The following is a 17,950-nucleotide window of genomic DNA, read 5'->3' on the forward strand; positions in this document are numbered from 1 at the left end:
GAACCACCTAAAGTCCACAAGCAGAGAAATGATTATCAAAATCATGGTACTGAGCATTAAAAGTATGACTATGAATATTTTTTGGAGATGCAGACATGGAACATGCTTTGACAAAAAGTGAAGTAAAACAAATCAGACTATAAAACTGTATGTTCAGCATAATCCCAACTCTTTAAAATAATACTCAAAGAGAGTAGGAAATATGCCAAAATGATACCCATGGTTACCTATAGAAGTTGGCAGTATGGCCAAATATAGGATCAGGAAGAAAACTTTTTAAAGTTGGCAATAATAGTCTTAACTTCTTCTATCAATATTCTTTTTTAAAAAGATTTTTATTTATTTATTTGGGGGAGAGAGAGAGAGAATGAGCAGGAGGGACGGACAGAAGGAGAGGGAGAAGATGGCTCCCAGCTGAGCAAGGAGACCCACATGGGGCTCAATCCCAGGACCCTCAGATCATGATCCAAACCACAGGCAGACACTTAACCGACTGAGCCACCCAGGTTCTTCATCTGAGTTCTGAGTCTTGGCACACACCAGGTCTCCTGCCATGATTATAAGGAAAGGTGGCAAGTGTCCCAATCTTAGCTTCAGAAATACACACACCAAGCCCTGTCAGAGACCCACATGCCCCCCCACCCCCGCAGGATGATCAAAAATACCCTCACAGGTCCTGCAGCTCAGTGTTCACTTTTGCAAAAAGACATCTAGGATTCCAGACTTTTTAGCTTTATATTTCTAACCCCGGGTTTCTCATTTTATGTGCCTCAGATCAGTAATACGACAGTGTTAAGGCATTCCTAGATAAACACCATATTCAAACAAGTTGGGGAAGTTCACATCTCAGTTTTAATGAATTAAGAGAGGTTGCTCTGCAAACTGATCCTGCCAGAGGGGCACATAAGATGTATCATTTGCAGATGAAGTTCACGGACACCTTCAATTTTAGGACTATCTCAGGAGACGGCAGCTCGACAGATTCAGGGGTTTCTGGGGAAGTGCAGTTCCTGTTCTCTCCACCTTCTAACCCTGTGGTTCTCAGTCCTGGCTGCACACTGGGGTCACCTGCACAGCCTGAAAAGCAAATCCCTTGGTTTGGGTCTGGTCTGGATCTGGTCTGGGGAGCAGTGAGATCCACTAGGGCTGAGAACCACTTCTTCCTCACACCATCAGAATGGTGTCCATGCTAAGAAGGCTAAGAAGTCAAGACCTGATTGGGCTCCAACCTCAGAATTATTCATGTATCATCCATTTTTGATGTTAAATGGAACTTCAAAGGCCATCTAGTTCAATCTCTCATTTTACAGAGGAAGAAACTGAAGCCCCCCCGCCAAGGATTCCCAGCCCCCCACCTCCTCTTATACTGGTTCCAGTCAGTGCCCAGTTGTACCTTGGGCCCCCAGGCCTCTGGACCAAGGACCCTTCATTCAAAGGGAGAAGCAAAGGAAGCCTTCAGATCTCCAGGGCCATTTGGCTGCGAGAGGTTGCTTATCAGGCTATGCCTGTCTCTCTGGCAAGTGGACCCTGACACAAGTGAAATTCTGACTCAAGTCCTCTTCCTAACACCCCAGAACTAAGGATGAGGAGCCAGGAGCCTGCAGCTCATGAGGACAGGAAGCCCACACTGGCAGCAAAGCAAACACATCCACACACCCTTAGGCTGCTAGAGCAGAAGGCAGGTACTTTCTCCCCCTGTGCTCTCCATCTCCATCGCAGGAGGCCTGAGACGCTGTCAGAGACACTTTTAAAATCAAGAGTGAAAAGAGGGGGCACATGCACCCCAATGTTCATAGCAGCAATGTCCACAAGAGCCAAATTGTGGAAGGAGCCGAAATGTCCTTCAACAGATGAATGGATAAAGAAGATGTGGTCCATATATACAATGGAATATTACTCAGCCATCAGAAAGGATAAATACCCACCATTTGCATCAGCATGGATGGAACTGGAGGGGATTATGCTAAGTGAAATAAGTCAAGCAGAGAAAGGAAATTATCACATGGTTTCACTCATATGTGGAACATAAGGAATAGCACAAAAGACCATAGGGGAAGGGTGGGAAAACTGAAGGGGGAGAAATCAGAGAGGGAGATGAACCATGAGAGACTCTGGACTCTGGGCAACAAACTGAGGGTTACAGAAGGGAGGGGGTGGGGGGATGGGATAACCGGATGATGGGTATTGAGGAGGGCATGTGTTGGGATGAGCACTGGGTGAGATACTCAACTAAAGAATCATTGAACACTACAACAAAAACTTATGATGTACTCTGTGCTGGCTAACTGAACATAATAAAAAAAATAAAAATTAAAAAAATAAAAAATAAAATCAAGAGACTCCTGCATACCATTAACAACCCTTTGGGTTGATGGCTTTGGCCCCTACCCTCTTCTGGCAATAGTCTTGCTCCTGAACATGGAATTTTGTAGTAAAAAAAATCTGCATACTTTTCAGTTTCACATCCTGTACCTCTGATCACCCCCCCTTTTTCAACCCTAAGATTCCATTATTTCTTTCTCTTTAGCAGCATTGAGAAAGACCCCTATGAGGACTGGAGAGAGGGTATTAGGGGAAGGTGAGACACACATAGCCTCTTGGTACCCTTCCCTGAGCCCCCAGCTCTTACTGACCAGCTCATGGCCTCTGGTCCCCACAAGGCCAGAACTAACACCTTTGCACCCAAGGAACTGTTCTCGCAGACCCTCCATCCTATAGGAGAAACTCTAGGCACCCTTCTAGACTCGAGGCCCACAGCTAAGATCCCAGAGAAGTATCTCCAGTGAGCCCCAGTCTGGCCTCTGTGAGCTTAAGAGTGGGGAGAGGGAGGGGGTCACAGAAGCAGATGGAAGAGCCCTGTGGGTTTCTTCCGAGTTCAGACTCATTCTGGTGTCTGACACCCTTTTCCCACTCCACCCACCCAGGGTAGTGCAGTGAACTGTAGGAACAGTGGGTGGGGGCTGCAGGTAGCTTCTACCTGAAAGCAGAGCTCATCAGCAACCAGTCCTGAGAGAAGCCCCTTTCCTGCGGCTACACATGTAGCCTGGTTCATGCTCAAAGGGTCTATCTTTCCTGCGTGTTGTTGTCTTTGAGTTTTATCAAAGGAAAGGCAACGGTCCACAAGTTCTCCAATTTCCTGAATAACATCCCAGACCAACCAGCGCGCCCACACCTGCCCGACGGTCCAGCAGATGGAGCCAGGCACTGGACCTTTACCAGACCCGATTTATTTCTACGTGGATTAAGGTTCAGCCAGGGTGTACGGGTCCGTAATGAAAGCGCCCTTGGTCATCCCCACCAAGGGAAGCGGCAAAGCTGATTGCCCACCCCTCGCCGGCGCCCCACACTTCGTCCTAGGTGCAGAAATAAAAGCCGCTGCAGCCCCCAAGCAACCTTCCAGAACAATTCCGGCTCCCGGAGGCCGTGCAGGCTCCGCGCACCCAAAGCTGCGCGCACTGTCCGCGGCCACCTGCCTGGGTGCCCGCCCTATCCGCCCACCCGAGCGTTCCCCCTCGAGATTCCTACCATGTCCCCTGTGGTGGCTGGACCCGCTCCTCGGCGATCTCAGCCGGCTCTCCAGCTCATCCCACCGCCCCGGGGGCCGCCCCTTGCTCCGTGAATCTCCAAGTCTTTCCTGGACTCGGGTTTCCCGGACCGAAGGTCCACAGGTTCCCAGCGGCCAAGTGGCCCCACAATTCCTGCGTGTGCGATGCGCTCAGGGATGCTCTGCAGGTGGGGTTGTTAGAGGAGGTCTGGGATCTCCAGCCCACGGGGGATCTGCGCGTCTGAGGATCCGCGGTTCTGCAGGAGCCTTCCCGCAGCCGCGAGCCTCCGCGACCAGCCAGGGATGTTGGCAGAGTTTGCGAAGTCCCGGCTGCGCGTCCCAGCCCAACCTCCCCACTTCCCCGAAAGCGAAGGAGGGGGGAGCTCCTTTCACAATAAAAGCCCTGCCCCGGGCTCAGGCGGCCACAGCCGCCTGGAGCAGGGGCCCAGGTGCTAGGAAGGAATGGGGCCAGCCCGCCGGGTGATGATCTGAGGCTGGGCGGCAACCGCGGAGCAAGGTCTGGGCAGATCGCCCCGATCCCGCCTCCAAGGTGTGAGGGTGTTCCGTGAGCCCTGGGCAGTCATGGGCGGGAGGAGGGACGGAGAGGGAGAAGGAGGGGCCTGACCCGCCTGCTGAGGTTCGCCAAAACTGTTGCTCTCCCAAGCAAAGCCACAGAAAGAGAAGTCTTTCACTGGCATCTCGTAACCTTATTTGGGCTCAGTCTCCAGGGGCGGTTTGGAAGGAAATACGGTAGGAAAATCCTTTTACCACTTAAGGTCAATCACAATGGACATTTTTCCCCCCTTGAGAATTAACCAGTGTTTAAGGCGCTGGAGTAAGTGGCTGATACCGACCCCTCTGCTATGGATGCATAGAGTGTTTGTGTCCCCTGGGTCACCTATAATAGGCTATGACACAGTCGAGGCAGGACCTAAGGATCTGCATGCTCCTTGCTGGAGAGAAGGCTGGGCTTGGAGTCCATAGTCCTGGAATTGGGGGCTAGCCCCTCTGTTAATAGCTGAGTGACATTTAACAGCTGAGTCACGTTCATCCAGTGCCTGTATGTCTTTGAGACCTATGTCCCTAAGTAGTCCAGTGTTTGGACCTCAGGATTCTTAAGAGCCTATAGACATGAAGGTAGGGGTGAGGACAGAGTCAGCAGTAGGGTGCCCTGAGAGAATCTGGGAACCAGGCTGAAAAATTACCCTCTGAGGTTGAAATTAACAAGAGTCATCACTAGATGGCCAGAAACCATCTTCCCAGGGGTCACCAGCTACAGAATGCTTTGAGGCTGTCACTGATGACAGTATTTCTAAAGGAGAACAAATATTCGGAGGTCTCCTTAAACTGTGGATGGGGATGGGGAGACAGATGGAAGAGAAAGTATTTCTTCAGTCCTTATTATGTTCTGGATGCTTTCCATAGGTTATTTCGTTTCATCATTACAAACAATCCTAAGCGAGAACATTTATTATCACCATTTTACAAATTAGGAAACTGAGGAATAGGGAATTGAAGTGACTTTCCTAAAGCCAGATAGTAAGGACGGGGCAGGGTGGGGTGGGGGAGTGGATCCTGCAAACTGTCTCACTCAGACATCTGAGGAAACAGTGTGGTCTTTCGAGTCTCCTTTTCTGACTGTGACCCACATAAGATGTACACTCTATGCCGTGACCCTTTACACAAACATATATGTCTAAATGTCCCTAAAACCAAGTTTTATAAAATATTATTACATGTGATACACTCTGGTATTTTCTATTCTATTCCATTTTAATTATTTGTAATGGTGGTCTCAAATCATTAAATTTATTTCAATAATATCCACGAATAAGTATAGTTTGAAAAACACAACACTGGAGAGTGGAGCAGACATTTTTTTTTAATTAATGTTTTCAAAGGGTTTTGTGGTATTCTGCAGAATTTATCTGTTATGTATAAAAACAATTTAAGAGGCAGGGATTCTGTTGGCCAAATTTGAGAATACTGAACACAGGTAAACAGACTCTCTCCCTCTCTCTCTTTTTTTAGCAGTAGGACTAGTCAGAAACATCAATGCTAATGTGCATTGAGATTTCCTGAGAAAGTTGGAAAGTGCCCAGTTTTTTCCACATTTACCGGATGCTAACCTCTTTTTCTGAGGACTCATGGGACACACTTGGGAGAAGCTGCTCCAGGACCTGGCCCAGCCAGGTGAATTGTCAACCTAAGAACAGAGAGTCAAAATCCTGCATTCTGAAGCCAGACTCCCAAGCTCTGCATCATTTTGTTCACCTGAGACTCTGCTCAGCTAAGGAGATGCTGAGATGGTGAGTGTAGGAACTCCATCTGTAAGCGAACAACTGCCACTTTTGTAACCCAGACTGAATGCGAACAGTCAGTATTCCAGGAATGGCCACAGCTGGGTAGGCAGATAAAACTGAGTTCTGGAACTGCCGAACTGAGGACACACCTGGATCTGAAATGACTCCACCTGCCCTTCGCAGAGTCCTGCCTAGAGAAGGCAACTCCCCCTTCTTCCAGCTCTGCAGTGCTACATTTCAGACCACTGGTCCACATTATCTTCGAGGTAATCATTGACTTCCCTGATAACATCCTCCTGCATAGGGCCATGACCACGGCTGTGGCTCCATGACTCAACAGGTCTGCATGCCAACAATCTTTGACATGCACCTTTTTGTCCTCTGTCCCCCTGCTTCCTTACTCTCCATGCATTTTTTGCCGCACACTCTGTGATTGGTGTTAATGTCAAGAACAAGAGGTAGCACTGCCTTAAAAAACTGTCTGGCTATCTACTAAAACTAAATATACATGTGCCCTGTGACCCAGCAGATCCTAGACCTTGACCCAACAGAAATGCCTACATATGTGCATCAAAAGCCATGTAGGTACAAGAAAGGTCATTAGCAGCAAATTATTTGCAATGGTCACAAACAAGAAACAACCCAAATATTCATCAATAGGAGAAACAATAAGTAGATTGTGGTGTATCCACACAATATAGTGTTTTACAGCAATGGCAATCCATGAACTATAGCCACACACAAACATTCTGTGGAGGGAGAGAAGCCAGCCACAAAAATAGGCCTACATATGCTTTCATTTATATGCAGTGCACAAACAGGCAATGCTGATTTCTTCTGTTAGGAGTCAGGTGAGTGGTTACCCAGGGGAAAGTCATGACTGGGAAGAAGATTCAAAGAGGGCTTTTGTGGTGCTGCTCGTGTTTTGTTTGTCAATCTTGCTACTAATTTGAGTACCAATTACAGATGAAAATAAATCAAGCTGTAATACTTAGGATATGTGCACCTTTCTGTATGTATTTTAAACTTCAATAAAAAGCTACATGGAACAAAAATGAGCACATCCTGTCTCTAGCCTCAAAGGACTCATAATCTATCCTAGCAGGCTCCAAACTTTTTGAATTATTCAGCAGCAATAAGTTTTTGAGTATATTCTCCAATATATGCATGACATATTTACAAGTTACTTAAGTGTACTACCTTATTTTCTACCTATTATAAAGTGTGCAATAACAACAACAACAAATTTTGAAGGGGTGAGATTAATAGGGCAGAAATAGGAATTGAAATGTTTCTTTCCACACACACACACACACACACTGTACCCATGTGTATGTACCAATAGAACTCTTTGTCATGCAGAGCTCTCTAATGAAAGGGAGATTTTGTAAGGCTGTGTTTCTAAGAAGCTGGGTTATGGTAGCTGCTAGAGCTATTCACAAACATCTAGCACCCCGTCTTTCAGACAATGAGTAGGATGTATGTCTCCCTGCCCTTTGAAGTTTGGTGCGTATGTTACCAGCTTTGGCCGATGAGATGTTAAGTAGAAGTGCCATCACTTTTGGGTGGAAGCTATAAAAGCCAGTGCATGATTGGTCATGCTCCTTCTCTTATTCATTGACTGAAAAGCTTATGTCAAGATGGAGTCTCCATCAGCCTGGGTCTCTGGGGACTATGATGAGCACAGCCTCCACAAGACCTCATTGGATATGAGAGTGAATGAGAAATAAATTTGTGTGTTTAACCATCAAGATTCAAAAATTGTCCCAATAGCATAACTTAATCCATCTTAATCACATGAATAAAATTACTTTTGAGAAGAGTTGCTTGAGAATAACCACAAATCAGATTTGTCACTCCTTTGCTCAGAACCTCCCAGAGGCTTCACACCCCCCTCAGAGTAAAAAAGCCCAAATCTTACAGGAGCCTCACAAGTCCTTCCACACTCTGCTTGTCTATCATCACCACCTGCACTCTCTTACTGCCTATGTTCCAGGAGACACTCTCCTCCTTATTGTTTCTTGCATACTCCAGGCACTATATCACCTCAGGGTCTTTGCACTTACTATTCCCTCTGACTGAAATGCCCTGTATTTGCTCCTTCATCTCCTTCAGGTCTTTACTCAAGTGTCACCCCCTCAGTGAAGCTTTCCCTGACTGCTGTATTTAAGACTACATACTTCATCCCCCTTCAGTTTTATCTTGTGATTTTTTTTTCTGAGCTAGACACTTGTTGGATGCTATGTTAAAAGAGTTTTTAAATTTAGATAACCAATAAACTCCTCCTCTCTAGAAAATAGCACTCCTGTATTACTTTCTTTCAGAATTTAAGTTGCTTGGCAGTTGGCTGCTCCCAGGGTGCTGGTAGGGCCTCGGATTACACAGTGGATTTTGCAAGTAGTAAACATTCAGCTGAGACAGGTTGGCGCTAGTGGGGAATATTTTACTATTTCTACTGGAGGGCCCTTCCTACTTCATCAGGAGTGAGTCTATCTTTCCCTTCTCCAGTACTAAGGGGTCAGATTTCCAATTTGCCCTAATGATGTTTTAGGTTTCCTTATAAATTTGTAACCCAGGCAGCTGCCCAACTGGTTCACTCTTTACTATGGTTCCTTGTCTGGCTCTATCCCAGACTTACTAAATCAAAATTTCCAAGGCTTGAGAATCTGTATTTTTTTTAAGCACCATACTTAATTCTAAAGCACAGTCAGGGCTGGGAACTGCTAAGCTAAGCAATTCCTCTTCCTTGGTTCTCATGCCCAGATGGAATCTGGAATCTCTCTCCTTCTATCCATTCTCACTACCACTTCTTTGGCCCAAACTTTTGTCTCATTCACAATACTCTTGGAGGGACCCCTGAACTAGTGTCCCAGGCTCTACTTTTACTCCCTCCAATCTATCCTGCACATGATGGCTGAAATGTGGACTTGCCACTGGCCTATTCCCCATAACTGTCAGGATTAAATGCAAATTCCTCAGCATGGCTTTCAAGGTCCTTCAATGTTTGACTCCTAATTCCTCTATCATTTCTAAACCTTCTAAGTAGTTTCCTCCTCTCAAAGCCTTTTCTCAACCTAACATACCTCCACCTCAGACCCCTTCACCCTCACCCCTACATCTTCTCTATCCTGAAGACCCAATACTGCATGATTCCTGAAGTTACTCTATTGCAAATATGATCTTGTTAGTCTCTTTCATGGACCTTGAGCTCCCTAGAGGAAGGGACCATTCTGGGGCCTTCTGCCTCCATTTGCCTAGGACCAAGTAGCTACTGAGTAATGCTTCTAAATGAAAGAATAAGACAGAAGACCGGGGTTCAATGCTGAATCTACTGCTCACAAAGCATAGGTACTCAGGAAAGCAACTTCCCTCCTACTGGCTTCAAGGTTCCTCATCTGATAAATAAGGATGACCCTCATCCCTGTCCAGCCCCACTTCCTGGGCTCCTGCAACCATGTAACATGTTCATATAGGTTACATTATCTAAACATTACCTGTCTCATGGTAAACTTTGAAAAACATTTGTTTAATACATGAATGAATGAGAGAGAAACTTCCTTTGCAGCAGAGAATGCTAGCATCCAATTTCCCTTCTCTCTTTTCATTCACGGAACCCCTATCTTTTAGGGGGCAGCAGTGTACTCAGCCAAAAAAATTATATGTTTCACATCTTCCCTTGCAAAAAGGGACAGCCACTGAGAAATAAGTGGAAGTCAGTGGGTGGGGCCCACAGAAAGCTCTTAAATGGGGTGGGGTCCTTTAGGTTATTGTTCAGCAAATGTTCTTTCCCCTTCCTTCTACTATGAGCAGAGCACGTATTTTTGCTCCACTATTGTTGGGCTTGGCCATGGACACACTTTGACCACTAGAATGTAAGCAAACAGAGGCACTGTATATACTATGCAGTGCCACATGGCTTTCATTCTGGTGATTCACCATATAAAGAACAAGCCCTGGGTAGCCACTACCCTCCAGTCTGAGCCCCAAAACAAGACACGTGGGACAGACCTAAGGCTCAACTCACTGCCCGGAGCCAAGCCCAGTCAACCCACAGGCATGAGAACAAATGTTTATGGTTGGAAGCCACTGAGTTTTGGAGAGGTTTGTTACAGAGCATTATTGCGATAAAAGTTGAGTGATACAGGTAGGATGGTTAAGCTTTTAGAGAGCCAGTCCAGGACAAAAGGGTTGCCAGGCCAAAAAAAAAAAAAAAAAAGTGCTATATTATACTCCCCAAATCCCATAATAATATAACAAGTTATTATAAATGTGTTATCACTTCAACATAAAAAAATGGAAATTGGTGTTCTTTAAAAATTATGTATTATTCTGGGGCACCTCGGTGGCTCAGTCAGTTAAGCGTCTGCCTTCGGCTCAGGTCATGATCCCAGGGTCCTGGGATCGAGCCCCACATCGGGCTCCCTGCTCCACGGGAAGCCTGCTTCTCCCTCTCCCACTCCCCCTGCTTGTGTTCCCTCTCTCGCTGTGCCTTTCTCTGTCAAATAAATAAAAAAAAAAAATCTTTAAAAAAATTATGTATTATTCTGTATTATTTACTTTTGTTTCATAAATGCTATTTTTTCCTGACATTTATTTAATATTTCACTTTTGCATATAATGATACAAATAGATACCCCTATTTGTGTAACCAAAGCCAACTCCTCTCTGCAAGCTCTTGTAATCAAGAGAGAATTGGTGTTTTGTGAACTTCTTTTAGAATCTGCAGTCAATGTCTTTAACATGGTGAAGAATTTCTTTGCCAAACTCAGGCAGAATAAAAATCTTGGTACTGTGGGTTCAGACAGAGCATCTGTGATGCTTGGCAACACATCTGGTTTTGCTGCTTTCGTGAAGAACATGCTCCTCATCTCAACATGCAGTGGTGTCATCTGGTATCAATGACTCTGCCAGCCATCCTGAAAAAATTGTGTCTATTTCTACAAATGTTGTTGACCTCCTGAGGGCCAGGGCTGACACACTATTTCAAGAGGTTTGGTCAAGAAATGGAAGTGTAAGAGTAAGTTCATTGCTGCAATAGACATTAACTAGCTTTCCAGAGGACCTGTTTGAAATATTTGGTTGACTTTTGAATGAAAGTTCTTCCCAAAGAAAACAAAAACACTGATTGAAAAAGATATCTACATTCCTATGTTTATTACAGCATTATTTATAATAGCCATGGTATGGAAGCAACCCAAGTGTCTATCCATAGACGAATGGATAAGTAAGATATGTATATATATACACACATAAACACACACACACACACACACACACAATGGAATATTAGAAAAAAGAATGTGATCTTGCCATTTCAACAACATGGATGGACCTAGAGGGTATTATGCTAAGTGAAATAAGTCAGACTGAGAAGAAAGACAAATATCATATGATCCCAGATTACAAATATCATATGATTTCACTCATATGTGGAATTTAAGAAACAACACAAACGAAGAAAAACAGAGACAAATATAAAAACAGACTCTTAAATACAGAGAACAAATTGGTGGTTGCCAAAGGGGAGTTAGGTAGGGCATGGGTAAAATAGATAAAATGAATTAAAAATACACTTATCGCGAGGAGCACTTAATGTACAGAATTGCTGAATCATTACGTTGTACACCTGAAACTAATACAACACTGTTAATTTACTTTAATTTAAAAAATTAAATGGAAGACTTATCTAGATAATTTGGGAAGAATATCCATCAGGTAAGGCAAACTATGAATGGACTCTTTCTTGTTGGGTTATTCTAATAACTGAATTTCCTTTGCTTCATAAATGCTATTATTTAAACAAAACAATAATAGGACTAGTTAGCAACAGTACTTTATAGTAATTAAAATTATGTGTGAGAAAAACATAACAATATTTTATAACATTTCTTTTTCTCTTTTGATATGGCTATTTAAAATCTTCATAGCTATTTACATAGACTATATTATTATATATTCTTAAGTTACATAAATGTAAGACTTTAAGGGAACATAAATGCAACAGGACTACTTAAATAGATATTACATTTATTTAATAAAAAATAACAATACATTTCTTTCTGTCCATGATACAGTAGGATATTTTTTACTTTTCCTGTTTCTTTTCCCAATGGCATTTCTCTGAACTGCCTGCAACCTTTAAGACATCCTTCTTTTTATTTTATGTAATAGTAAAACCACATACAGTCCACATGTAAACTTCACTTTGACCTATAACTCTGCTCTTATCAAGTATATGTTTTGTTGATTGCTAGTGTCCAATGTGATGACATGAAGCTAAATATCCTCTCAACAAAAGCATCTCAAAATGGGATACTGAGGATTTTATTTATTAGGTTTATCTTATACCTGTGACAACAGGCTTATAGATTTGTAGGAATTAGTTTCCAGCTCTCCGAAAATGTCCATCCACTTTGTATCTCCAGATTTGTTTGGTAGACAAGCTGTTTGTCAATCAGGTACTTTGCATCTATAAATTCATCAGATGGGCTATCTATGTCTGAAATGTCTACCATTTTAAAGTAATCTGAAGCAAGATAGCTGTCACCATAAGTTAAACCTCTCTTTCTCAGGGAAAATGGACTTAAAGCACACAAGGAATTTGAAGTTGTGAAATTAAATTCTAAATAAGTTACAGTCTTTAAAAAAGAAATTGAGAAAGTCCTGTTTAATTTTGCTGCCCTTTCCTGGTGACACTTTTTGGAGTTTTAATGCAGTCTTACTTCCAAAAATCAAGTCATTTTTTGTTGTTGTTGTTGTAGAAGGTTTTGTTTGTTTGTTTGTTTGTTTGTTGAGAGAGAGAGTGAGCGGGATGGGGGGAGAGGGATAGGGAGAGAGAAAATGTTAAGCAGGCTCCATGCCCAGTGTGGAGCCCAATGCAGGCTTGATCTCATGACCCCGAGATCATGGCCTGAGCTGAAATCAAGAGTCAGATGCTTAGCCAGCTGAGCCACCCAGGCGCCCCACTGTAGAAGTTTTTGATGCAACCTACCCACAACAACAAATGACTCAGGTGTAGTCAGTTCATGCTTTTTCAGGCTCCTTGTGACCTCTTCAAAGATCACCAAACTGTTTCAGAGAAACAGCATATAAATTGTTTCACTGTAATCCTTTTCTCCATTCTCATCAATATACTTCCAAATTAAGAAGGACATTGTTGTCAACTGAATATTTGTGTCCTCCCAAAATTCATATGGTGAAGCCTTAACCCCTAGTGTGGCTGTATGTGGAGATGGAGCCTCTAAAAAGCAACTAAGGTTAAGTGAGGTCATAGGTGGGGCCCTGATCCAATAAGATTAGTGCCTTATAAGAAGATACACCAGAGAGCTGGCTTTCTCTCTGCCCACATGCACACAAAGAAGAGATCATGTGCGTACACAGAAGGTGACTGTCTGCAACCTCCTGACATCTTGATCTTGAACTTGTAGTCTCCAGAATTGTGAGAAAATTAATTTCTGCTGTTTAAGTCACCCGGGAGTCTACGGTATTATGACAACCCACGTGGACCAAAACAGACATCCTTCTTGTTCCATACTTTGAAAATATGATTTTATGGCAGGCCTTTTCATGCCCTGACAAGAAGCTTCCTGGGATGCTGACCTTACAGTGCTAACACTGAGACAGCACTGAGCAAACCAGGGAGATAGTCACCCTTGCTTAAAGGAAGCTCAGATCTATATCAGTTATATCCCCTTCCAGAATGGAGGAATTCAATTAGCAATTAACTATACTTACTGAGCATCCATGATGACCAGGTGCAGTGCAAGGTCTTTTCATGGACATTTAATTTAGTATATATATATTTACAATAGCCCCATGAAGTAGCTCTTATAGTCTTCATTTTACAGATGGAGAATATGAGGCTTAAAATCTGAACCCCACCACTTACAGACTTAGAGAAAGTGGAAAATGGATTTTTGTCCTTGCCTTTGCTAGAGAGAAGCCATATCTGAGTAAACTAAGGGTCAGACACACTGGCAAAGAGGAGAGAACTAGGTAACTCTGGAAAGACAACAAATTATAGGGAGGACTAGTTAGGACCTGCCAGTCCTACTATTCTTCCCTACCATTGGGTGACTGCTTTTATTGCTGGAATATTAGGACCTTGTTTTATTAAGAGTTGTATACCTTACACAGTAGTCCTTGAACTTTGTCCCTAATGGCAAACCAGAGAGAATTTACACCCAAGGCACATGACTGTGGATGAGGTCTTAAGCCTCCTCACAGGTAGCATGTGTTTGTTTTAATGTTAAAATAACTAAATCATTATTAAAATGTTTGAAATACCTTTCTGACATTGTGTTTCAAAATCTGTCTAAAATTACCACTCCAGAAAGCAGTAGCTGTGGGCAGGCCATTTCACATTTATAAGCCAATATTTCTTATAAAAGCAAAAATGCAATGATGCCTTCCCTCTCCATTCCACAGTCTTTGTGAGAACTGAGGAAATAATTTTACATAAGACATATTCTTTGAGCTTATAACTATTTAGGTAGCCAAGGATCCATACATAGTTTACTGCTCTGGATAAATGAACAGTGTCAATAATTACATTTATTTTTTAATTTTTAAAATCCCAGCATAATTAATGTAAGTGTTATATTAGTTTCAGGTGTGTAATATAGTGATTCAACAGTTCTATACATTACTCGGTGCTCATCATGATAAGTGTATTCTTTAACCCCCTTCACCTGTTTCACCTGTCCCTCCCACCTCCCCTCCGGTAACCACCAGTTTGTTCTCTACATTTAAGAGTCTGGTTTTTTGGGTTTTTTGGTTTTTTTGTTTGTTTGTTTTAATTTTATTTATCTGAAAGAGAGAGAGACAGTGAGAGAGAAGGAACATAAGCTGGGGGAGTGGGAGAGGGAGAAGCAGGCTTCCCGCCGAGCAGGGAGCCCAACATGGGGCTCGATCCCAGGACCCTGGGATCATGACCTGAGCTGAAGGCAGATGCTTAATGACTGAGACACCCAGGCGCCCCTAAGAGTCTGGTTTTTTGTTTGTTTCTATTTCTCTTTCTTGTTTTCCTAAGATTTTATTTATTTATTTTAGAGAGAGAGAGAGAGCACAGGCAGTGGGAGGAACAGAAGGAGAGAGAGAAGAAGCAGACTCCCCAATGAGCAGGGAGCCTGACGTGGGGCTCAATCCCAGGACCCTGAGATCATGATCTGAGCCAAAGGCAGTTGCTTAACCAACTGAGCCATCCAGGTGCTATTGTCTCTATTTTTCTTTAGAAGACATTTGCAAATGAGATATCTGATAAAGGGTTAATAATCCAAAATATATAAAGAACTTATACAACTCAACACATACACAAAAATAATCCAATTTAAAAATAGGCAGAAGACATGAATAGACATTTCTCCAAAGAAGCCATACAGATGGCCAAGGGACATAGGAAAAGATGCTCAACATCACTGATCATCAGGGAAATGCAAATCAAAACCACAATGAGAAGACATTAAAAGTAGAGCAACCCTACAACCCAGCAATTGCACTACTGGGTATTTACCCCAAAGATACAGATGTAGTGAAAAGAAGGGGCACATGCACCCCAGTGTTCATAGCAGCAATGTTCACAATAGCCAAACTGTGGAAGGAGCCGAGATGTCCTTTAACAGATGAATGGTAAAAGAAGATGTGGTTGGGGGGGCGGAGCAAGATGGCGGAGGAGTAGGAGACGTGGATTTCGTCTGGTCCCGGGAATTCAGCTGGATAGGGATCAAACCACCCTGAACACCTACGAACTCAACAGGAGATCGAAGAAAAGAATAGCAACAATGCTCTGAACAGAAAAGCGACCACTTTCTGGAAGGTAGGACGTGTGGAGAAGTGAATCCGAGGCGATAGTCGGGAGGATAGGTGGCGGGGGAGGGGGCCTCCCTCGGCCACTTCTGGCAAGTGATAGAGCCGCGGAGCACAAAATCGGAACATTTAGAAGTCGGCTCTGCTAAGGGACGTGGTTCCAGTGGCTAAGCAGGGGGTGGAACCCTCGTGGGACAGTGTGGTCTCAGGACCCTAGGGGTCACAGGAAGACCAGGGGTGCCTGAGTGCGGCAGAGCTCCCAGGGATCGGAGTGGGGAAGCCGGCTGCAGACACGGAGCGGAGGAGCAGGCTCTCAGCTCGGGGTTGCCATAAACCATGATCCGCGGCACAGTCGGGCCACTGCTCCTCCAGCAGGGACCCAACAAGCGGCAGATCCAGGGAGACTCCCCTTCCTCCCCCAGGAGGAGCGGTCCGGGAGCACACCGCAGGGATCTGCTGGGTTTGGAGAATCCACATGGGGTCAGGTGCCAGAGATAGAAATGCTTGGTCACAGGCCGGGTGAGCACGGAGTGCAGCCGGAGACCGAGGAGACGGGAGTGACTGACTACTTTTTTCTTTGGGGCTCACTGAGGAGCAGGGCCCTGAGTTCTCGGGTCCTCCGGGGTGGAGATTGGGAGGCCACCATTCTCAATCTCGTCCTCCAAAGCTGTACGGAAAGCTTGCAGGGAACAAAAGCTCCCGAGCAAACCCAAGCAGATGACTTAGCCCGGACCAGGCAAGGGCGGGGCAATTCCGCCTCCAGCAAAGACATTTGGGAACCACGGCAACAGGCCCCTCCCCCAGAAGATCAGCAAGAACAGCCAGCCAAGACCAAGTTTACCGATCAATGAGAGCGGCAGAACTCCAGCGCTAGGGGAATACTGCACATAGAATCCATGGCTTTTTTACCATGATTCTTTAGTCTTCCAAAGTTAATTTTTTTTAACTTTTTTTTTTTGAATTTTTCTTTTTCCCTTTTTCAACCACCATCTTATCAATCCCTTTTTTAAAAAAAAAATTTATTTTTCATTTTTAGAGTCATATTCTATCCCTTCATAGTAGTTACCCTCATTTTTGGCATATATATACATATATATAAGTTGTTTTCTCTTTAAAATTTTGAGATACAGTTTCTTCTAACAGATCAAAATATACCCTGAACCTCTAGTGTATGGCTTTGTTCTAGTCTCCTGCCTGATCACATTCTATCCCTTTTTTCCCCTTTTTTTTAAAATCCTCTTATTTCTTTTTTCAAACAACTTCTTATCTTATCAATTCCTTTTATAAAATTTTTTATAATTTTCATCTTTACAGTCATATTCCAACCCTTCCTCATATCAACCCTTATTTTTGTACACATATAAGTTTTTCTTTCTTTAAAATTTTGGGAGGCACTTTCTTCTAACAGACCAAAATACGCCCAAAATCTAGTGTGTGGCACTGATCTATGCACCAGCCTGATCATATTTGATCATGTTCTATTTTTTTTGTTTTGTTCTGTTTTTGTTTGTTTTTATCTTTTTCCTTTTCTTTTTTTTTTTTTTCTTTTTCTTTTTTCTTTCTTTCCCTTTCTTTTCCCCTGGTTTTAGGTCTTTTCTGATTTGTTTAGAGTATATTTTCTGGGGACGTTGTTACCCTGTTAGCATTTTGTTCTCTCATCCATCTATTCTCTTCTGGACAAAATGACAAGACGGAAAAAATCACCCCAACAAAAAGAACAAGAGGTAGTACCAACTGCGAGGGACCTACTCAATACGGACATTAGTACGATGTCAGACTTAGAGTTCAGAATCATGATTTTAAAGATACTAGCTGGGCTTGAAAAAAGCATGGAAGTTATTAGAGAAATCCTTTCTGGAGAAATAAAAGAACTAAAATCTAACCAAGTCGAAATCAAAAAGGCTATTAATGAGGTACAATAAAAAAATGGGGGCGCTAACTGCTAGGATAAATGAGGCAGAAGAGAGAATCAGTGATATAGAAGACCAAATGATGGAAAATAAAGAAGCTGAGAAAAAGAGAGATAAACAACTACTGGATCACGAGGGCAGAATTCGAGAGATAAGCGATACCGTAAGACGAAATAACATTAGAATAATTGGGATCCCAGAAGAAGAAGAAAGAGAGAGAGGGGCAGAAGGTATATTGGAGCAAATTATAGCAGAGAACTTCCCTAATTTGGCAAAGGAAACAAGCATCAAAATCCAGGAGGCACAGAGAACCCCTCTCAAAATCAATAAAAATAGGTCAACACCCCAACATCTAACAGTAAAACTTACGAACCTCAGAGACAAAGAGA

The 17,950-nt window shown here is 43.4% G+C and overlaps 1 protein-coding gene across 8 annotated transcripts in view; it reads right to left on the reverse strand.

The window, feature by feature from the left end:
* GASK1A (golgi associated kinase 1A) overlaps window positions 1–17,950 on the reverse strand; it is a 91,687-nt gene that overhangs the window by 50,119 nt on the left and 23,618 nt on the right. The window contains exon 1 of one of the 8 annotated variants that reach the window (XM_045903940.3): window positions 3,526–3,994. The exons of the other annotated variants lie outside the window; for them this stretch is intronic. Coding sequence (XP_045759896.1) covers window positions 3,526–3,528 — 3 coding nt within the window. The 5' untranslated portion in view covers window positions 3,529–3,994. Of the gene's footprint in view, window positions 1–3,525; window positions 3,995–17,950 lie in introns of those variants that run through there. 8 annotated transcript variants of the gene reach the window in all.

Source organism: Mirounga angustirostris, unplaced genomic scaffold, assembly GCF_029215605.1.
Source record: "Mirounga angustirostris isolate CCGP_5_RB_7025 unplaced genomic scaffold, mMirAng1.0.hap1 SCAF_1, whole genome shotgun sequence".
In the NCBI taxonomy this organism is placed as follows: Eukaryota; Metazoa; Chordata; class Mammalia; order Carnivora; family Phocidae; genus Mirounga; species Mirounga angustirostris.